This window comes from Camelus bactrianus, chromosome 28 (genome assembly GCF_048773025.1).
Source record: "Camelus bactrianus isolate YW-2024 breed Bactrian camel chromosome 28, ASM4877302v1, whole genome shotgun sequence".
NCBI lineage: Eukaryota > Metazoa > Chordata > Mammalia > Artiodactyla > Camelidae > Camelus > Camelus bactrianus.
The window spans coordinates 15,083,279-15,106,521 of record NC_133566.1 but is presented as its reverse complement, the minus strand read 5'-3'; the positions used below and the strand labels follow the sequence as shown (position 1 = coordinate 15,106,521).

The 23,243-nt window shown below is 45.2% G+C and overlaps 1 protein-coding gene across 1 annotated transcript in view; it reads left to right on the top strand.

Moving 5' to 3' along the window:
• Positions 1 to 19,914, top strand: part of VWA3B (von Willebrand factor A domain containing 3B) — a 126,064-nt gene extending 106,150 nt beyond the window's left edge. The window contains 6 exon segments of the mRNA XM_045519631.2: positions 2,523 to 2,634; positions 6,506 to 6,630; positions 8,311 to 8,448; positions 11,015 to 11,115; positions 18,796 to 19,038; positions 19,040 to 19,914. Of these exon segments, the coding sequence (XP_045375587.2) occupies positions 2,523 to 2,634; positions 6,506 to 6,630; positions 8,311 to 8,448; positions 11,015 to 11,115; positions 18,796 to 19,038; positions 19,040 to 19,196 (876 nt within the window). The 3' untranslated portion in view covers positions 19,197 to 19,914.
• The last annotated feature ends 3,329 nt before the right edge of the window (positions 19,915 to 23,243 follow it).

The following is a 23,243-nucleotide window of genomic DNA, read 5'->3' as shown; positions in this document are numbered from 1 at the left end:
AAATAACTTAAAACATTTCATCCCTCAAAGAACAGTAAGGGAATATTCCCCGAGAAGATATTACAAGTTTGCTCTTCAAGCTCGGGGAAGCAAGCGTTTCATTCAGCAGAATAATGCATATTTATGGTTAGGGTCCTTTGCTGCTACCAAAAAGAGAAAAACTAACACCCTCCAAAAGTTCCCCCTTTCACAAAAACCCTTTGAGTTGCTATTGGTTAAGGCTGGATTGGAGCTTTTTGCTTTCAGGGTGGTTACCTCTTCCCCACAGCCCAGTGCTGCTCTGGGCTGGGGACTAGAATACCGTCTGGTAATTCAGGGCTTCATCCTGTGATTGTTTCTTGTGCTTCCTAATGGGCCACTCGCACAGCACCAGGGACCACACTGGGCTGAGGGTAAGACTAGACAGCTCTGCTCGGGAAGCAGCCCCCGCAGAGGGAAGTTGGAAACCACGTAGAAGTTTTGGGGACGTGTGTTCATCAGACTGTGTTTTCTAAAGTGATGACAGACGTTCCCCAAGGAGGAGGGGAAAAACAACTCCACAAAAGCAAGTCTGCTTTGGATTTTAAAGCAACACTAAATGCCCAAGGCTTCTTAAAGGGGATGATAACTCTCTCTGCACGTCCTCCTGGCCAAAGCTTCCCCCTTAAGCCTTAGGCGCACCCAGTGTCCTCATTGTCCCCGTGATCCCCGTGCCAATGTGCTGTGCTTGTGAGAGGTCTTGCAAGGAGATTTAGCTTCCTCTTCAAACAGGAGGGGCTGAGGCAGGAAATTCCACTTGGAGCTTCATCCTTTGGCCTAAGGTTTTGACTCCTGATAAAATGCAAATACCCTGGGAAGGAATGCGCTCTAAGCCTTTCATTTCTCTCTCACTTTTTTAATTGAAGTACCGTCAGTTACAGCGTGTCAGTCTGGTGTACAGCACAATGTTCCAGTCATGCATATACATGCATGTACTTGTTTTCATATTTTTTTTCCATTAAAGGTTATTACAAGATAATGAGCATAGTTCCCTGTGCTATATACAACAGGAACTTTTTTTTAAAATCTATTTTTATATACCGTCGGTTACTCCTCACTCTGCTGCCAAGATGGGTTGGGCAAGAGTTTGCCACCCCTGATTTACATTTTCCCGTGAGGATTTTTTCTCATTTTCTTTCAAGGGCTCATTTCTAAAAGGGACGCAGACCCTGGATCCTCTTGTGGTAGAGAAAACCCCTCCAAATCTGAATAAGGGGAGAGACAGTGGAGGTCAGAAAACGCTCCAGGCTGGCCCTGATCTCCTCATCAAGGTTTTAAAAAAGAGTTGAATTATTCACAGAGACAGTTTGCGAATGTTCTGGTCTAATAATCAGCAATCCTAGCCAGAGAAAAGGTCAGAACATGCCTGCCACCACATGTATTATCCTATTACAGCAGTCACAGACTTTCCTCGGCTTTAGGGACAAACATGGACAGACAAGCACGTTGGAGCCGCCGCTGGTACAGCTGAGAGGCTGCATGCAGCAGAGTTCAGTGATTTGGGTCAGGAAAATACATAGTGGTTTTATAACAAGATTCCAAGCCAAAGACTAGTTCTATTTACATCACAGAAATGCATTCTGTACCTGATGTGGAAACGTTGTTTGTTAAATGGAAAATTCGAAGGTGTCAAACACTGAGTGATTTCACCCCGCCAATGCAAACATGAGAGCATGACCTTGGAGCTAAGTAATGAAACGAAAGGAGGGTGGCACCATTTGGATCCTGATCTACATCCCTTGGTAATGGAATCTGGCAGAGAAGTGAATTGGATTCTCTGAATTTTGGAGACAAGGCAAAATCGAATGGCCCAGTGGACAGCATCCTTACTGCCTGTGTCCTTGCCCACCTGACTTCCTCAGTGAAATTGGCATGCAGCTACCCCCATGCACCTAAGCCTGGAGATGTGCTGGTTTATTGGTTTAGTGCTAGCATGTCTTGTTCTCATTCTCTGACTCTTATCCTCTATGGATTCTTTTTAAAACCCAGTGGCATCCTTGTATTGCACATGGCAGGAACGAAACAGGGTGGAGAGCGTTCTCTGGCATGGGCTGTACATACATGTATGTATGTCTCTAAAGTCTTTGGCAAGATTCAAAAGCAGCAGGATATCGTCTTCCTGGACAGGTGCTGTCAACCTTGTGACTGAAGGGATGGTGTGTCTAGCTGCCCTGACTGATGTCCTTCCATCCCGGGAAAGTGATGCTCTGTTTCTGTGAACGAACCGTTGTGTTTGTTTTAACAAAGCTTGATGAGATTTAGGCTGCAAATTCTGCCTTACTTTCTATGTACAGTGGTCCCCATATCAGTTCAGTTTTTAAGAGCCTGTTCCCAACAGCATAGAATAGAAGGTACTCAGAGTGAGAACATAGTATGTGCACATTGTATAATTCTTCAACAGTGTGATTCAAGTAGAGAATCCCAAGCTATCCTGTGTGGTTTTCACTGTCTGCATTGAATTTTTCTACCAATTATTAATGTTTTATCTTTTTTTTTCTCTTAAGCAACAGAAAAGTCAAGGAACTCCAACAAAGAAAATCAAATCCAAAAAACTGGATCCACTCAAAGGCCAGAAGGTGATTGCAAGATGTGATGAAAATGGCTTTTATTTTCCAGGTAGATGTTTTATTTTGTAAGATTCCTTTGTTAAGTAATGTGGTATCAGGAATTAGAATTTCTCAAACTGTGCTTTCCCTAAAACACTGACACTTGATGAGCTGTATGAAGGTACTCCACTTCTAAAATGAAATGATGGTGAGGTTTCTCCTCATATTTGTGGGGAAATAATAGCCAGAAAAACTTGTTTATTTTAAATCTCTCATTTAGTAAACACATTTTTACTACATATCTATTATGTTCCATGAGTGTAATATTACTAAGTATTCTAGTGTAGTGAGGAAACAGAAGAAAATTCTTGTCTTTGTGGAGCTTACTTGCTAGTGAAGGAGACAGACAAGCAACCAAATAAATAAAATATGTAGTGTCTCAGATCCAGGGCTGTGAAGAAAAATCAAACCACAAAGGGAGTTGAGAGTGTCAAGGTGAAGGTTGCAATTCTAAATATGGTGGCTAGACTGGGATTTCAAAATTGTAGAAGAGATAAACAAGATTATACTGTATAGCACAGGGAAATATACACAAAATATTATGATAACTCACAGAGAAAAAAATGTGACAATGAGCATGTATATGTCCATGAATGACTGAAAAATTGTGCTGAACACTGGAATTTGACACAACATTGTAAAATGATTATAAATCAATTAAAAAATGTTAAAAATAAATAAATAAATAAATAAATAAATAAATAAATATGGTGGCTAATGAAGAGCTTCTGGGGAAGGTGGCCTATGAATAAGGACTTGAAAAAGGACAGGAAAGCCATGAGATTCTTTAGGGGAGAGAGCTCTAAGCACAGAGAACAGCAGTACAAAGTCCTGAGGCTGGAGTGCCCACGACATCCTCTTCCCGGGAGCCAGTGTGGCTGGATCCAAGAGGTTTGCTGAAGACATCTGGGGCAAGTGATCCTGAAGGAATCAGCCAGGTGAGGTTCAGCAAGAGCTCTATGGATAGTGAAAATGGTATGTGTGAAGCTCTAGAGGTGAAAAAAAGCATATGTCTGGAGAAATAAAATAGATTATGGCTGGGACCTAGAATGCAAAGGAAGGGTAGACGGTAACAAAGCTCTTCAGAGAAGGTGGGTATGGGGCTGTTCATAATGGGTCATGTTAAGAAGTTGGGACTTTATTGCGGAGCCACATTTAAAGCAGGAAGAAACATAATCATACTTGAAGTTTTGAAAAAATCTCTCCCATTGCTGTGTGAAGAGTATATACAAAGAGGATTAGGATGTCACTTAGGTCCCTGGCTTGGGCCATAAGGTAAATGATGGCACCTGTCGGAGATGGTGTGGACAGGAAGATAACGAGGTATGTCTGGGACATGATGAGCTGTAGGTGCACCATGAGGCACTGGAGTTCTCAGAGAGGCTGTTGGAGATATGGGTCTAGAGTCTGGAGAGGAAATCTGTCTGGAGATAGAGATTTTTGACACTTCAACACAAAAGTCGTCATTGAAATCATGGTAAAGTCCTACTGGGAAAAGAAAGCTTAGAGAAAGAACCCTGAGGAAGAGCTGTCAAGAGATTATACTTCGAAATATAGCTGCTCTTACATGTAGGCATTATCTGTCAATCACCAGTTAAAAAATAATTATTTATTAAGCATAATTAAATCAAATCTGCCTTTGAAGTGGGAAAATACTTCAACAGGAGTTTGGGTTTCCTGCAGGCACATGTGTACAGCTGACAACTAGGATATTTCATTTGAAACTGGGTAAATGTGCTTGGAAGTTGATGGGATGGGAGTAAATACGGATCTGGATGTGTGAGATAATGAAACTCTGCTTTTCAAGAGCAGGGCCTGAGCACCTTCCATTTCTCTGGGGCTCAGATTTGCTGAGAGGTGATCATAGGAGGCCAGCCCTGCTTGGTTTTCTGAATCTGAGCCGTAGCAAGGGATCCAAGGCTAATTTGGCAGTTGAATGGAAATACATGAAAGGACTGGGTTCCCAATGTGCCTGGATTAAGGCTTGGGATCAGTTTGCTGGCCAAGGTCCCAGGAAAAAGTAGTATTGCTCGAACTTTTCCCCAGCACCTTCCCTGTATGATAAGAAAATGCAGAAGACTAACTGCCGCTCACCCGGGGAATCGGGGAAACGGGGCTCACACTTAGCCACCGCAGTACCTGAGGCCACGTGGGCAGTGATCATTGCCCCGGTGGTTTTAAATATGCAGCTAGAAGCAGGGGACACGCACTCCTAATAGCTCCATGGGATTTGGCCATTTGGGAATTTTTAATTTGTGGCTCAAATAAGTCATTTTAAAGTTAATAAACATTTGAATTTAGTCCTATACTCAGTTATTGTGATTAGTGGCTAGTTAGTAAATATTGACTCTGCCGAATTAAATGATGAGGCCTGGGTAACTGGATGTCCTTAATTTTTGTTCCCCTCCCCTCAGTCCTCCTCCCTTTGCACCGAAGTCAATGAATCTTTTCTTTAATTGGGAATTTCAACTCTATTTTACCCTTATAGAGTTTTTTTTTTTATAAAAAATAATTTTACACTTACAGAAAATTTGCAAGAATAATAAACTCCCACATACTCTTTGCCCAGATTTACCAATTTTTAACATTTTGTCACATTTATTTTACCACCGTTATTATTTTATTTTTCTATTCTCTCTCTCTCTGTCTCCTTCGCTCTACCCATAACACACACATTATTTTTTCTGAACTATTTGAGATTAGGTAATGTCATCATGCCCCTTTGCCCCTTAATCCATCAGTGTGTATTTCTCAGGAACAAGGGTATTCTCTTAATAAAACCACAGTTGAGTTATCAAATTCAGGAAATTCAATATTATTATATACTCTTTTAACTATATATTTCAATTATCTTAATTGTCCCAATAATAGCCTTTATAGCATTTGTTTCTCTCCTACAAGGTCTCAATTCAGAATCGTTATTAAAATTTAGTTACCGTGTCTCTTTTGTCATCTTTAATCTAGAATCATTTTCTAGCCTTTCCTATCATCTGTCATGATACTGACATTAAAAAAAAATTGTTTTCCCTTTCTTTGGCCATTTAAAACAAGACACGTGAACTTGAGAATCGAAAATCAGCAGCTATTTCTTTGCCACATGAAAGGACATGGGATTTGTCAAAGCCAGCATGGGAGCTGGAGCAGGGGTGCCAGGCACTCACACCCTGGGAGCCCAGTGGGGTCGAGCACATTTCTGTCTCGGACTAGGGGGTCCAAGCGCAGCTGTCACTGCCAGGGAAATGTCATGTCAAAACTTCCCCCTAATACTTATAATCCCTTTTTAATGGGAAAAGAAATTTCAACTAGGATAAATGACAAAATACGTGCACCTTAACACCAGTATTTTCTTTTCCTGTTAGAATAATCTCTATGTATATAACTAAAAGACAAGAAAACTTGCTGCTTTTTCTTTTCTTCCTTCACTGATTGTATATTTTAGGGAAGCCGTTGGGTGTGTAATATTAGCTGATAAGTTGATGAGGGGAATTCATATTTCCTTTCACGTTCACAACGTAACAATAACGATTTTCTATCTCCAAGTGTTACAGAAGGAAATATGGCTAAAAGAAACAAACAAGGGAATAGGATGCTAGGACGTGTCTGGGGAGAGGACATTTCTAGGAACAATGTTCCCATCAGGACGGTGCTGGTGATGCTGGTTGAACGGGCTTCCGTGTGTTCTCTCAGCTTCCCAGCTCAGCTCCAGACCACTCTGACCGAGCAGGCATCCCACAGGATCCAGTGTTATGTGGTGGAGAAATGAAGTGGCACACTGATTGAAACGGGCAAAGTGTTACAGCTCAGTGAAGTCAACAAGCTGGGGCAAGCCTAAGGGAATAGGCATTGTCTTTATATTTTGTTTTAAATCTGACTCCTTACAGGGCTTGTGAAGAAGTGTGTGAGCCCCACCCATGCGCTCGTGGGCTTCCGGTATGGAGACACCAAGGTCGTGCCCATCTCATTCATCACACCTGTAGGGGGCGCCATGCCCTGCCCGCTGCTCCAGGTACCTGCTCCAGCCATCTCTTCCCGGGCCCCTTTTCACCATTCCCAGAGCTCTGGATAACAGTGGCCCCTGTTCCTATGACCTCTTGCCTAGCAATCTCTTTGCTCCTGACCCTGATCTGCTAACACCCTGTTAAGGAGCTCAGGACAGCACAGACCTGTTTGCATAGCCCCTTGAGGCCCTTGTCACTTAACAGACACTAGACAGTTGGGGGAAAGGATTTGCTATGGCTGCTGGTACTCATGAACTGCAGAAGTTGATACTAAAACAGATTTAATAACAAGAGCAGAGAGAAACTGTAAACTGACTATACTTCAATTAAGAAAAAAAAAAGCGCAGAGGTAGCACGTTCCTTGACATCGTAGTCAGCTGATGCCAGACCTTGATGCCTAGAACATACATTTGAGGGGTGAGCCAGGCTGATGTGCTCTCATCTGCTTATAAATTCGTCAAAGCGGTGCTGTGTCTAGCCTGTCCCCTTGCGCTATCCTCATCCCAGCACCAAGGCCAGAGAGTAGAAAAAGCCCTCCCCCATCTCCACTGCTGCTGTTTCTTTGATACTGTGAGCCAGGGCAAAGAGCACCCTGGGAGCACTCACAGGATTCCACGTTGGTGTCTGTCCCCGCCTCCCCCGGGCAGACTTGGGGCACACATCAGTGCACTTTGCCCCTGACCATTAATCCTCCCCACCTGACAGATGCCCAGCAGCCCTGGGTGCCCCTTCATGAGATTTGCTTTCTACTGGAACTTCTCTCTTGGTGACTTTTCCCCATGTATGTGCTTCAGAGCCACATTAAACAAACCTCGTCCTTTCCTCTGCCCTGATCACCCTTCAGATGTGTAGGGCGCTGTTCATTCTCTCTGTGGTCCTCGTGTGAAACTGTTACTGACCCGGGTTCCTGGACCCTTTAATCAATAGAAATCCATAAGAGGCCAGAGGAGGAATTCAGGCAAGGCTTTACTGGGACTTGTGCTGCAGCAAAAAAAAAGTAACAGGCGCCCTTGCTCACTCCCTGGGGGGTTGGGAGGGACCAGCTGGTTCCTAGAATGGGGTGAGGGTAGGAGCAGGTCAAGAGGTCGGGTCAGAGGGGTGGCTCAGGTAGTCTGCCCACCCCCTTGGTGGTGCTGTGTGGCAGTGCCCTGCTTTTGCTCCCCGCACCTCAGAAGTGGCAGTTGGGTTTTTGTTCTTATTATATCTTATTGCTCATAACTCACCCCAACTTCACATGCACACAGTTACTTTTGGCCCCTTATAGTTTCTTTGTATTCTGTTGCTCAAGGAAACATTTGTCCAGGTGCAGGCACTGCAGCAAAGGGCCCCAGGTCCCAGGTCCCAGGTCCCAGCCTGTCTCTAGACATTCCAGGTTCCTTCAACCAGTCTTTGTAGGATATGGTTTCCAGACCCCTTGCCATCTTGCTAGCTGTCCCTGGGACCCTTGTCAGGTGAAGTCCTGCTAAAAATGAGGCTTTCCCAAACTGATCACAAGTTTCTAGCTGTGGCCCAGTGAGCCCAGAGAATTTTGGAACTAGTGACTCTTTCCAATTGAGAAAAAAGAAATATTTGAATTCTAGCATTAGTACTTGCTAATCATCTTGGGGGATGTAAAACAAGCTTATATTGATATTGTCTATAACATCTGTAAGCAAAATATTTGCTATGAATTATGTTCTCATCTACAGGTTGGAGATTACGTGTTTGCCAAAATTGTGGTACCCAAAGGATTTGACTTTTATGTCCCCGCCATTGTCATAGCCCTTCCAAACCAAGATGCAGCTGAAGATAAATTCTACACAGTTTTAAAGTGTAACAACCGGAGAGTAAGTAGACTTTCATTTAGAAAAGAACTTTCTCTGTAAGCAGAAAGTAGCTTCTTTTACCCCTGCCTTTCTTGTGGGCAATGCTTCTCTCTTTCCTGGCACTACTGGAAGTCTCTAAAGTGATTTTTTAGCTGTATCTATCCACCACCACCCTGACATCCACTCCCTGTGGTTAGAGATCTGTTCACTGTGCAACACAGAATCTGCCCTCACTAAGGTCGCCATGGCCTCCTAGCACACCTTCACCCATCAGATGGTCTTTGGGGCTCTCATTCCACATCTGATGGCTGGGGAGGCTCACTCCAATCCTGGCCTCGGCCACAGCCTCCCCGGGTTCTTACTGCACCACTCTCTCTCTGCCTTCAGTTGAGAAGGCTGTACCCCCATGAGCAGGGGTTTGGACAACATCCTGGGGACAAAGGGAGCTAGGTGAGCAGCACTTTGAGATAAGAGAGGGCAGGTGCCAGGGTGGCAGGCGGTGGAGTGGGGCTGTAGAGGGGGCCCAGGGAGGGCTGAGACGTGACCTGGGTCTGCCCTCAGAGAATGGTGGTGCTGTTACAGATCCTCCCGTTCTGCTAGAGGCTGAGACCGAGCGTGCTGTAAGGGAAGCAGGAAGCTGGACCAGGAGCTAGGGACTCAAGGATCCCGAGAGGAAACTTCATTAACCCATTTTAGAGATAAGACTCAACTACTGCGGCTGAGTCTGCTGTCCTTCCCTGTGTATTTTCCCTGAAATTCTAGAAAACAATCTTTATCAGTTTACTAATCTGATGATATCACTTGCCTGCCTGATGTACCCTCCCTGCCCCCAAACTCACTTCTCAGAAAACTCAAGGAAAAGCACAATGTGACCCCAGCCCAAGCCCAGCCTGCCCTGTGAGCTTGGCTTCCAGCTCTGTGGAAGGTTCACTGCTCCATGAACACGGGGCTTTTTCAAGCCCCTGGGTGTTACCTCTTCCTGAACCACCTCCCCATCTTCTTTCCATAAGAGCTCCTGCCACCCCAAGACTCTGCCCAACTTCTGCCGAGACCCTCAGGTTCCCCCGCACATTGTCCTGCCTTCCTCCCACGCTGGCTGCCTCTCCGATCACCCCACTCCTTAAAGGCAGGGACTGCATCCTAGTTGTCTTTGCATCCCTGGCACGGCTCCTGACGAAGAGCAAGGTCTCACAACTGCTTTATAAAGTACTTGAATGCATGATGTTTCTAATGGAAATAACATCATTTTGATGGTCCACTTAATATGCCTGAAAAATGTATTGGCAGCACCGAGCAGCGAACCAAACAGCAGCGCTCACTGTGTTACACACTTCTTACGCAGCACAAATACTAACCCGAGTGCCTCCCACGGTGAACAGCTGAACGCTCACAACTCTGTGAGGTGGGGGGTGGGGGTGCAGCTCAGTGGTAGAGCGCGTGCTGGGCAGGCACAAGGTCCTGGGTTCAGTTCCCAGCGCCTCTGTTAAGGGGGAAGAAATAAAGCTTAAAAGGTCTGTACTATTATCCCCATCCTCAGATAAGAAACCTGAAGCAGAGAGGTGCACCACACCCAGGCTAAGCGGTGGGACGGGTGTCTGAGCCCAGGCAGTCTGGTTCAGTCGCCTGCACCCTGAATGTCTGTGCCCAGCTGCCTGTATTTAAATAATATCCAGTCAGTCGTTGACTGTAGCGCAAGGCATGTCCATCAGGGAAGTGGTCATGGTGAATGGATTTTAGGATGAAGGGTTGAATTTTAGGGTGGATGAGTGGAGACCATCGGAGCCAGTGGCCCCAGGAGCGCGGTATCCAATCTAACAGAACAAGACAGGGAAAGGGCGTCTTCTTACCAACCCAGGAAAATTCCCTGAGAGACAACGGGCTTTCCTGGAGCTGTTTGGATGGCAGTGAAGAAGCAGCCTGGAAGGGCAGCGGGTGGGAACATCTCAGCCCGGTGGCCCTGCTCTGAGGCTGTAGACCAGGCAAGAGAGGAGAAAGCAGAACAAGGGACGTTAGAAGGGACGGGGCCCTGGGCAGGTCCCAGATGTGGGGAGAGATGAAGCAGGGGACCCAGGATCCCTGACAAAGAGCCTCAGAGCCCAGGAAGGACCTTGGAAGTTACCCACAGGGCAGTGGGGCCCTGGACCGGATGGCATGGTCTTAGGGAGGGACACTGAGGACAATTCTGATAGAAATTCTAGGAGACTCGAGCTGATGGTGGGACATTCAGCAAGGGGTGGCGGTGACAGTTTATAAGTCTAGGAAAGAGATGGCCAAGGCTGAAATTAAGATAGACGGGAAGGTGTGTACATGAAGGAGTGTTTGTGTGTGCTCACACAACGTGTACACACACATCTTATGTGGGCGGACTTGGCAAATAATCCAGGATATGGGGAAATAACAAAGAGGACCAAATGATGACTTTTATTCCGTGTAAAATCATCAAGCATTTAAACTGCCCTTTAAGTACCGCCTGGAACAGGATAATGGCCTAGTAGCTGTTCTAATGGGTTGAGCTAGAATAAAATTACATCTGAATTGTGGACATTTCTGATTTAAATTTGAATGAACTCTTTTGGTATTTTTACAGGAATTTTGCCCTCGGAGTGCACTTATCAAGATCAGCCAAAACAAATATGCTCTCTCTTGCTCTCATATAAAATCACCTCCAATTCTGGAAGATTCAAAAGTGTAAGTGGACCCAACTTTTTTACTTTCTGAATTTTATTTAGATCTTTGCACCTTTACTCTGTTTCTGAGTTGAGATCCATGATCTCTAAATACCTGGGGAGAAAAGCAAGGGTGGGGGACCTCCTGCTTAAAATGCAGCTCCGTGACGACTGTCCCTGCCTTCAGCGTCACACCTTATACCTGCTGGCTGTTTGTCTGTCTGGTTCTGACCTCAGATTCAACATTACGTATTTTACTGACCCTTCCAAAAAGTGTTCAATCCTGCCACAAATCTGAGGGATTTATTTTCCTTTTATTTGTAAGGATTCAAATAATGAAGTCTCACCATAAAGTACTAGTTAGATTAAGTTGCAGTTGGGACCAGTCACCTGTCACCTCTCCCTTTTCCGGGTGAGAGTGAGGTGCTGGCCCTGGCTTGCCTGTGCCCAGGTGAGTGGCGGGGATGGGGTGGATCTCCAGGGGAGACAGCAGGGTGAACACATTTTCATCTGAGGCAGCAGGATTGCTAAAAGCTGGAAAGGTGGATTAAAGCAAAATCAGTACGAAAAAGCTGAGGCCTGGAGAGCAGGCAAAACCCCAAGTCCCTGGGGCCAACGAGGGGCATCAAAGTTGGAATCCGGAGCCCTGACCTTGGAGGTGGAGGTGGGTTTTGAGCATGAGCTGGGGAAAGGGATCCAGGAAACACCTTACAACTTCACTTGGAATTTGCGGCCATCTTCGGGTGCCAACATCCATCTCCCAATGGCCTCACCTCGTACTTCATGAACAGGAACCACCAGACATTCTCTCCCTGAGCTTCCTTCCCCAGCCCTGGGCTTGTGCAAGCCTGTATCATCCCCGCAGTGTCAAAGTCCCTCCTCTCGTCCAAGTCTGATCTGTCCACCAGGCCCTTCCCCTCTGCCCGTGTCCTGGACTCTCCTCCCCTCTCACCTTAGCTCCTCTCTCCCAATGCCTTCACCTCAGCGAAAACCCACAGTTGCCTCCCCTATTACACACGTGCACACACCTGTGCACACACATCCTAAACAAGTAGACATCCCTGCGCTCTGCAGGGCAGTCCAGCACTGCCTTTGCCTTCGCCGCCCGGCTCTGCGTGCAGACTCACAGCCCGTCAGCTCAGCTGTCTCACCTCCTGCTGACTCCCTAAGCCTGGGGTGTGGCACCCTGCCCCCTGCAGGAACTGCTTGCACAAGGCCCTCTCAGCACCTCACACACTCACACCCACCATCTCCACTCATGCTGACCTGCCTGTCGGCCACGCCCTCCTTCTCTAAGCCCCACCTCTTGAGGCTGGTCCTCTCTCTGGACATCCTCCTTGCCTGATTTGACCCTCATCCAATGCTTCATGGCTCTGTTGACACTGAGGACCTCTTATCTCCATCTCCAACCCAGACTGCTCCTGTGCTCTTGCCTCAGAATCACAGTTTGAGAGTGGGACCTGGGATCAGGTTGTTTAAAGCTCCCTGAGTGGTTGCAGTGTGCCACCATGGTTGACGACTGCAGTGGAAAAGGCGTCGGAAACTAAGACCTGGGCTCTTGTCCCAGCCCCACACTCACTCAGTTATGTGTCCCTGGCAGGTTGCTTATCATCTCAGAAGTTGTGCTTCATCGTGAGGTTAGGGTGGTGTGAGCACTGGAGACGGCCATTGCCATGCCTGGTGCAAAGCAGGTGCTTGACACACAGTGGGAATCGTCTCGTTCCTGCTACCAGATCGAACTTGGGTCCGTTGGCCTGCGTGCAGCAAAGCCAATCTACTGACACCAGGTTGTGGTGAAGGAAAGTACATTTATTGCAGGGCACTGAGCAAGGAGAATAGGTAGCTAATGTTCAAAACACCCGAACTCCCTGATGGCTTTCAGGGAAGGGTTTTAAATGGCAACATTTGGGGTGAGGGTTGCATAGTGCATGATCAGCTTGTGGACTTTCTTCTGATTGGTTGGTGGTGAGGTAACAGGGTGGTGTTTCAGGAATCTTGATCATTAGCCTTCAAGTTCCAACCAGTCTGGGGTCTCCGTGCAGGTGGTCGGCATGTAGTCACCACCCTCCCCCTGGGTCAGTGGAGGGGGTGGTCTTAATGTTTGCAGAACAACTCAAAGATATGTGTCAGATTGTTATTTTTATCCCTTGAGGAAGAACTAGTTCTCTGTTTTGTCACTAAACTGTTGTTTGCGTTATCATCACTTTTCTTGCTTGACTGATTTCCCTCTGTCTCTGCAGCCCCTCACTCCCCAAATTAGTAACTGTTTGAATCTCTCCTGGTTCGTAAAGAGGGTGGTACACAGTGAAGGCAGGAAGGAAAGTATTTGGAAGGGGAAGGGGTTCAAAATTGTCAGAATATGGCCACCGCTGATGCAAATTTTCATTTTCAGTTCAAAATTTTGACACTTAAATGATTCTTCAAGACTTATAGCAAGGTTGGCTTGTAAAATATGTTACCTGTTTCGCTAAATGCGAAAGAACTAATTCTTAAAGGAGAGAATTTTAGTATCACTGTATTTGTGGTGTGAAATGAAGTGAGGCTGTTGCAGTTTTCTCCTTCCCTGGCAACCTGGTGACCGCGTTCTCTAACACCTCCTGAGAGAGCTGTGTCTCCTGAGAGGGTGGAGGGGAATGATTGCTCTTGCCTCACCTTCAGGAAAGTCCGTGAGCTCTTCTACAGTTCGTGGCATCAGAGATGTCTGTTCTAAACGAAAATATTCCCTAACGTGTCTATAACTTTGTCCATTTAGAGAACACACGTGTAATTTCTCCTAACTCCAAGAAGCGAGTGGACCAGAAGGAATTCTCCCCCATCTTGGCCTCCTCCCTCCTCACCAGGCTGGTGATTCACAGCCCCAGCTCCTCCCTGACTACCTCCTGCACCCTGAGGTCCTGGTCACGTCAGAAGGCTGTGACCTCTGGCCCCTTCAGGGGAAACATCCTGGTGGGCTTCATGCTCTGACTTCTGGTTTTCTCCAGTGAAGGGACGTGCCTCAACCACCCGCAGGCGGGGACCACATGCTTCTGTGGGCAGGGTGCCCCTGGCAGGCCTGGGCTGAATCCACGCGGCTGGTGCCGTGTAGCGGGCTGGGAATTCCTCCCAGCAGAGCTGGAATCCATTCTCCCTTCCTTCTTGGCAGAGCAAGACTCGGGCAAATTACCTTCAAGTTCCCTCTTTAAGAAGATTTGCCTTAGAGGGAGTTTGATTTCTTGAAGAAATGAGCCAGCTTCTAAGTGTGGTCAAAGCGAGGCCAGACTGGACGAATCGTTTCCTCTGTGCTCCGGAAAAGTCACCGGGCATCTAAAGGAGGCTGTTGGGCAGTGAGCTCCTGAAGACAGGAGTGTTCTTTTGCTGATGTGTGCCGGTAACTGTGTGGCATTGGGGCCAGGGCTGGGCATGAGAGTCCTGGAGAGGAGACCCCGTCCCGGGGCTCACATGAGGTTTGTCTGGGTCTGCGGCCAGCTCTCAGTTTCTGTTACACAAAATATTCGTCTCTCGTTATCTTTCCTTGAGCAGTTAATTTTCCATCAAGCTATTTGGATTTAGGAGTGTGCCTCCAAGGAAATTATAATTCCCATACTGTTGGATACCCCTCCCCTTACTCCGTGTCACGCGGCCTCACGTTGCCTTCCCGACAGCACGGATGTTAAGTCATTGATGAAAACTTCAAGATTCAGCGCGGCCTCTGACATTGCATGAGATGAATCACTTCTCATAATCTCGCTTGGCCACTACTGACTATTTTCCCTTAGAAGGAGCTGTGCCTCTGAACCCGTTAAGCCCATGTATGTCACGCGCTTCCTCGGTCCCTTCTGGTCAGGTCCTGAGGCTGGGAAAGCAGGCATTCAGCATTTACCCTGTCTGTGTGTCCTACCTTATCCGGGGGGACAGATGCTATTGCGTCTTCAAAAAGCGTGCTCGGGCTTGGGATGAGAACGCAGAGAGTCGTGGAGATTCGTTACTCCTGAGGGCCAGTGGGAGCTGTTTGGATGACAACAGCCTTTTCTCATCAGCCTCTCCATTTTCTGCCCCTGCATTGCTAAAACTCGGGGGCCTCCTGGTCCTTATCAGACACCTGTTCGGTGCTGACTCCATAGTTTCTCCTGTTCTTCATGTTCTATGAGACACACTTAGGGCAGAATAGAAGCGAGCCCTGGGGGCAGAGTACAGCTCAGTGGTACAGCGCATGCTTAGCATGCACAAGGTCCTGGGTTCAATCCCCAGTACTTCCAGTTAAAGAAAAAAAAAAAATGCCTGAATGGCTTAAAACAAAACCTGAGGCCTCAGGAAACGAGCAAGAACAGGGCCAAGGGGACAATACCTGATCAAGCGAACCGGTGGGTCTAGCTAGACACAGAGAGGGAGCAGGGAGAGGGTGCTCAGCTGTCTCTTCCCTGAAGTGGAACCAGCTGCTTCTGAAGAGCCCGAGAAGGTAGCGAAGGTCACAAAGGTACAGTGCCTGGCTCCCCGCAGTGTTGGCCCATTTGTCATGTTATTTAACCAATTCTGTAGCCTAAAGTTTTGCATAGGGGACTTAACTTAACTCTATTGGGCATGAGATGGGGCAAAAGAAAGCCATTTAGCAGTGCCTTTCCAAGCCTGCTGATGGAGACGGTCCACCAGCCCACCAGCCGGTGTCAAAAGGTCGGCCACCCCTCCCCTTCCCACAGAGTGGGCTGGGACAAGCAGAGGGAGGGTGCCTGGAGGGGAGGGCGTGGCTAAGAGCTTTCACATCAGATCGCACCTACCCTGCTCCCCCATCCCATGAGGGGACATTTCCTTGTGGAATATCTTCAACTTGGTCAACTTCCGTCATTCTGGAGAGTAAATAGGGTGGCCCAGCAGCGTATGCTTTGTTTATGTAAATAAAGGCTTTTCCTTTTCCAGGATCAAAATCCCGGCCCGTATTTATTCTAATCATGACAACTTATGTGGTTTTCTTCTTATTCCAAAAGTAATGCATAGTTAATAGAATTTAGGAATTAAAAGCAAAAGGGATATAAAAAAACATCTACAGTCCCTCATTTCAAAAATAAACGTTTATACTTTGATATGTATGTCTTTCTAGAGTGTTTTCTCTGCTATGTTGATTCTTTCTCCTCAAAATAAAAAGCCTTGTTTCTCATTATTTATGACAGTTGAGAAAAGATTGTTTAATATGGAGGAAGTGAGAATTCCACTGGCCTCCATTTCCCTGAGGCAACGATTAAGAGATTGAATCAAAGGTTTCCAATCATCCCATGCATTCAGTCTTAAAAACAGAAATGAAGCTGTACCATACATTCTGGTTTGCAGATTTTTTTTCCATATAATATATTATTTGCATCTTTGCATGACAAGGGCACCTCTGTTTCATTATTGCCTGCCTCCAATGTAATCCTTCAGGTTGTTCATAACTTAGGTGACAAACCCCCTACTGAGGGCCAGATGTGCGCTGCTCTTGGTCTTAGAGTCTCTTCTTCCTGGGTTCCTCCCAAGATCATCTTCCTAGTGTCCTTCAGGTGGGTTGGTAGCCCCTCCTCTACCTTACTCTTTGGGTACCTCTGATGCACCTGAAAAATTCTCTTCCCACGCCTCCTTCCTTGTTTCTCTTCTTTCTGACAGGTTATAGCTTGTAAACTGGACTGGGACCAATCCTAATACATGGGAGATAGAGAAAAACCTCTGAGAAGGAAGTAGTATATATCAACTTGGTCTGCTCTGGAGGGAGGTAGCAATTTGAGGGATAAGTTGATGGTAGTGTGGTGGATAAGACTTTAGACTTCGAAGAACAAGGCTGGTGATTACAACCCTGCAGTGTGATTTCAAGATGAGTCTCCGAGAACCTGGCCTCACAGAACTTAGACATCCACACAGGTGCTGGCATTAACATTTCAAGATGATCTTGTTGGTGGTCTCCTGGGAAGAATTTTGCCAATGCTACTGCTACTAGTCAGACCATTTTTTAAAAATTTACAGTCAAATATACCAAACATAAAATTTAACCGTTTTAATGCATGCAGATCAATTGCATTAAATACATTCACACTGTTATACAATCATCACCACCATTCACCTCCAGAACTTCCTCCCAAATTGAGACTCTGCACCTGTGAACTCTGCACCGCATTCCCTCTCCCCGCTACCCCGCCCTTGGCAACCACCATGTTATGTTCTAGCTCTATGATTTTGACTAGGGACCTTGTATACGTGGAATCATAGTGTTTGTCATCTTGTGATGAGCTTATTTCACTTGGCTTAACATTTATCCATGTTATAGCAAGTGCCAGAATTTCCTCCCTTTTTAAGGCTAAACAATATTCCATTGCATGATTTTGCCATATTTTGTTTATCCACTTGTCTGTCAATGAACACTTGGGTTTCTTTTACCTTTTGGCTATTGTGAATAATGCTTCTATGAACATCAGTGTACAGATCTGTTTGGGTCCCTTTTTGTGAGTATGTAACCAGCAGTGGAATTGATGGATCATATAATTCTATTGTTACTATCTTGAGGGACTGCCATACTGTTTTTCACAGCAGCTGCACCATTTTACATTCCCACCATCAGTGCACAAGAGTTCCAATTTCTCCACATCCTTGCCAACACTTGTTAACTTTTTGGTTTTGTTTTTTCTTTTTTTCGGCAACAGCTATCCTAGTAGGGGTGGCCAGTTTTTTAATCTCTCTTGGAAATTACCTCCTGGGTCTTTGAAAAGTATCACATGTAGATGACTCTTAATCCTTGGAAGAGGGATTTGATTGATGGGATTTTCTGTTTAAAAATAACTAAAAATCTTTTCTCACATCTGCTAATTTTTTCTTCACAATTTCCAAAAGGTTCTGAAGCAGCCATGGTCACATTTATTCAGAGTGAAAGCTGGGTGATCCAAGATGGCAGATACCGATTATGGAAACAAAATAAGTTTTAACACTAGGCAGCTGTTGTCCTTAATTTACCTTGAAGGCTTTGAAAAAAGCAAGTTCCCAAAATGGAGTGTCATGATGGCATGGCTAGAATGGGGTCATGGTGTTCCCAAGATGGCTTTTTCGAAGGACAACACTTCTAGATAAAATAAACTGCCCAATATATTTTATTTTATTTCTTATACCCTTTGACCAACATCTCCGCGTTTCTCCCACTCCCCCAGCCACTGGCAACCATCATGCTATTCTCTGTTTCTATGAGTTTGGCTTTTTTTAGGTTTCATATATGAGTGAGATCTTACAGCATTTGTCTTTCTCTGTCTGACGTATTTCAATCAGCATAAGGCCCTCAGGGTCCATCCATGTTGTCACAAATGGCAAATTTCCTTCTTTTTTATGGCTAAATAATATTTCATACATATCACATTTTCTTTATTCATTCACCCACCAACAGACATTTAGTTACCATATCTCGGCTATCGTAAATAATGTTGCAGTGAACAGGGGAGGGCAGATATCTCTTCAAGATACTGATTTCATTTACTTGGGCTTTTTGACCCAGAAGTAGAGTTGCTGCATCAGATGGTGGTTCTATTTTTCATTTTTTAAGGACCCTGCATACTGATTTCTGTAGTGTCTGCACCAGTTTACCTTCCTACCAACAGTGCATGAGGGTTCCCTTTTCTCCACATCCTCACCCACACTTGTTACCTCTTGGCTTGGACATCTCTGTAGACAGATCAGCTGTCAAGACCAGGGCAACCCTGATCTCTCTCTTTCTCTCTCTTTCTAGGGAAGACATGGACATGAGAAACTCTACTTTACCAGTATGGCCAATCCAAGAAGCTGACACTGGGGATTCACAAGCACTAAAACAGGAGAACTCTAGAAGGAAGAAAAAGAAAGCTGCCAAGAGGCTGCCTCTCCAGGAGATGGCATCCTCGGACTCAGACGACTCTTCCCGTGGCAACAGGTCCCGAGAGTCCTGCCCCAAGAGACACGGCAAGCCCAAGGTGGGAGGGGGACGACATCGTTTGTCTCCGGAACACCCTGAGACCTCTCCCAGGGATAGTGCACATGCGGTCACTGCCCAGGTTCTGGGCCAGTTTAGGCCACACCACAGCAAAAACTCTAACACCCTTAAGTAACGCTGACATCCACTTCCCAGAGAAGGTCCTCGGCCCTGGGGTCTAGGAGTCAACCAGCTACACCATCGCTGCCACGCCTCCACCTGGAGCAGTCCCACCCTGCCCTTGTAAAGCAGCAAAGGGCTGAGGAGCATCGCTGGGAAAGCTTAAAGCAGCTGGTGGCAACCATGTAGGAGAGAGCCAGTGTCCCTCCAGGGCTGCCTCAGCCACCGGACACTGTGGGACTAGCCCCCCTGCTGAGGTAAGGCCACCCTCCCCCCACCCTCCCCGCCCTGGTTGCAGCACAGGCGGATTCCCTGCCGCCCTCCACCCGGCTCCCCTGCCTGTTTGAGTTTAGTGGTTCTGGCTTTTCCGGGCCATTCTTTATCCCGTTCTTCTCCCTGTCCTCACAGAACTGTACTCAGTCTTCCGGTAAACTCCCCACGCCACCCAGAAGTTTGATCTGACAGATTACTGTCATGGGATTTTTAAATTTTTTGAAATCTGTAGTTCTAATCTTGAAATGATGTAGTTCCAATCCAAGTCTGCCATCTTATTTTAAATTGAGCATCTCATCTGGATTAGGAATTTTATCATTTAATGTTAGGACTGAAATTAAGACCTAGTAACTTGTCTGAGAGCTGCAAGGCTGAACATTACCTATCTTACTGTTTTCTGGAAATTTTTATTGAGCCCTCCCTAATTATTTTTGTCTCTAGTCTGTTGTAGGTCCCTCTAATCGAGCGTGGAAGCAGAATAAAAGCTCTTACACTGGGAACATTCCAAAACTGTCGGGCTGTTTGTTACTGTTGTCTTTGAACACATTTTAACAATGACATACAAAATTATTCACTTCTGTTCAATGATTTTTGGTAAAATTAGCTTCATTAATTTCAAAAATGAAAAAAAATCCCCCCAATTCTCTTCTTCTTGTCAGTAATAGCCCTGGGGCTAGATAAGAATAGGGTACAGATTATTAATAAGGAAAATCTTAGTTGCTTTTTGCAAATAGAAAAGGAAAGGCAGCATTGTGATACCCTCAAATTCACAACCTAATTAAAAGTGATGCGTACATTCCCAAAAGCAGGGGGGTCACCAGGATTATGACAAAGAGCTTAAAGGAGGAATCCACTTCCAAAAATATGAAAGAAGAAGAGACATCAGCTCAGCATCAGACTAAAAGTATTAATGCAGGGAGGCAGGAACTGAGGAGTAAGGGAGGGATCTAGAACAAGGCAGGAGACTGTGTGGGGAAGCACACTGTCCCCCAGAACTCTGGAAGGCCCTGGAGCAGGTATCTGGGTTTGGTCTGCACGGTGGAGAACTGGTGGGGTGGGAGAGAAGCCATTCATCCAACCATAGTGATTCATTCGTACATGCATGCATTCATGTAAACCTGCATGTGTTCATTCAGTTATTCAACAAGCAGCTGAGTGCTGACAGTGTGCCAGGCTGCAGAGAGACCATTAGACTGTTCTGTCCCTCTTCATCTCCCCGGGGATGCAAGGCTGGACTACAGGACAGATATGCATGCTAGTTTATCGATATTACATTGCCATGCATGTTATGTTCAATGACATTAAGTGATATGTTCAATGATAACGCCCAGTTTCTGTGTGCTGGGAAAAACTGCAGTAATGACAGTGTATTTCCACTTCCAGCCAGTATGGAATAACAGGAACTGGATTTCCACCCCCACCCCCTCCCCCACCCCCTGCCTGAAACAACTAAAACACCTGATAAAAATGTATGTCACAGTGGTTTCAAAAACACTGGACAGAGGCATTGATCTCCGAGAAACAAATGAGCTGAGCTGCAGCAAAGGGAGGGGATGCATTTCCATCCACGCTGCACGTGCATCTATGTGCATTGCCTCAGGTAATTTGTGTGTTTCATTTTCACAAATGTATTATTTGCACTTTTAGCATATGACAGAAAAAGTAATAAAAGGGGTTCAATCTTTAAAAAAAAATTAATAGTAGCTAAATATCCAGATTTTATAGCCATCCTATGTGATTGGCCTGGACCTTAAGCCAGGGGCAGGAGCGTCAGAATGGAGTGACTGACAACCACCCAGAACTATGGGGAATGAGTACAGGGCGATAAGCCCTTGCCAGAAGAAGGGGAACAGATAGTTCAAGAGGAGACCAAGTGACGGCTTGAGTGATGTAAGAAAGATCCATGCGTCAAGTGACAGAATCACTAACATGACCTCTGAGTTCTTTCTAACTCCAGGAGTCTATGAAACAATAACCTAGACCATTACCAATTTCAGATCAGTTCCATATAGATGAAAAGCCAGCCTTATGAAAGCAGGGAGGTGTTGTAGCTAACACAATTAGATAAGAAACACTAATTAGAGGAATAGAATTGAAAAAGAAGTAAAATTATATTTGCATATGATAAAAAATTATACCTGAAGAAACTGAGAGAATAAATGATACTCATTCTAACCAAAAAAAAAAAAAAAAAATTCAGTGATGTGGCAAGATAGAAATTTGATACACAGAAATCAGTAGACTTCCTGTGTGCACAAATAGCGATCAATTAGAAGATATACTGATAGAGAAAAACCTCATTTATAATAGCAACAGAGAAAATTAAATACAGTCATATTTGTATGTTATGTAAATGAAAAAGGCATCTGTGCAATGGTCCCTCGGTCGTTTATTTCTTCACTGCAGGCTGAGACCATTTGCTCAAGAGCCTCCCGGCACCAAAATCAGAATTTCGCACTTTAAGTTATTTTTAAAATAGTCCAAACAAGTGTATTTTTAGTTATTTAGACGCTGCCTGCTTTTCATACCCATGAAACCTCACTCAACAGCTGTTCCCTACACATTGATAAGCTCGGGCCTTGTGGTTATTAGTTACCAGGCTCCAAAGCAGCTGCTGCCCTTCAGAGCTTTCTCACCTGGAGACTCCCTGCCTTGCTGCTGAGTGACGTCACCTAGACACACAGGCCGTCTCTCCCGCCTTCCTGTCCCCAAGCAGGTCCCTTGCCTGCCTTCCAGAAGAGGCCGTCACTGTAAGCCTTTGAAAGTCCTCATGCTGTTAGGGACTTTCTCTCTCATTCAACCCTACCCACATGCCACCCAGTAGTTTGTTGTGGTGTGTTACTATCTCACCCAATATCTTTTCTTGATCAGTCCCCAAAACCCTCAAACCCCCTTCAGATATCTACAAAAAACAAAACAAAACAAAACAAAACAAAACAAAACCTACAGCTACTATCACACTTAGTGTTGAAGGAATGAATGCTTTCCCTTACAACTGAGAGCAAGGCAGGGGAGCTCACTTCCACCACTTCATTAAATATTATACTGAGGTTCCTAGTCAGTGGAGTAGGCAAGAAAAGGGCATAAAACTCATAAGGATCAGAGAATAAGTTTTAAAAAATTCTGTTTTAAAAATTCTATTCAAAATAATGTTAAAAACCACAAAGTACTTAATAATATAAAAATTTAACCCAAAAAGTGACCACCTCTATGCTGTAAACTACAAAACATTCCTTAGAGAAATTAGAGAAGACCCAAATAAGTAGCTATACCATGTTTATAGTTTGGAAAAATCAAATTTACTAAGATGTGAATTGTCCTCAAATTTATCTATAGATTCAATGTAATTCCACCCATAATTCCAGCAGGTTTTTTGATAGAAATTGAGAATCTGATTCTAAAATGTATATGGAAGTGCAAAAGAATTAGAATTTCCAAAGCATTCTTGAAAGAGAACAATGTTGGGTAACTTAAATTACCTGATATCAAGACTTACTCTAAAGCTACGGTAAACAAGAGTGTGGTGTCGGTGAAAGAATTGCCATATGTATCTTTGGAATGGAAAAGAGAGTCCAGAAATGGACTCACACACATATGATCAATTGATCTTCAACAAAGGTGGCAATGCAGTTCAATGAGAATAGAAGTTACTTTCACTAAATTACTGGAAATACTGGATATGCATGTGGCAAAAGGTGAACATCAACCTTTACAGCAAACCATAAATAAAAATTAACTTGAAACGGGTCATAGACCTAAATGTAAATTATAAAACTATAAAACATCTAGAACATAGGATAAAATCTTTGTGACCATGAGAGTAGGCCAGTACTTCT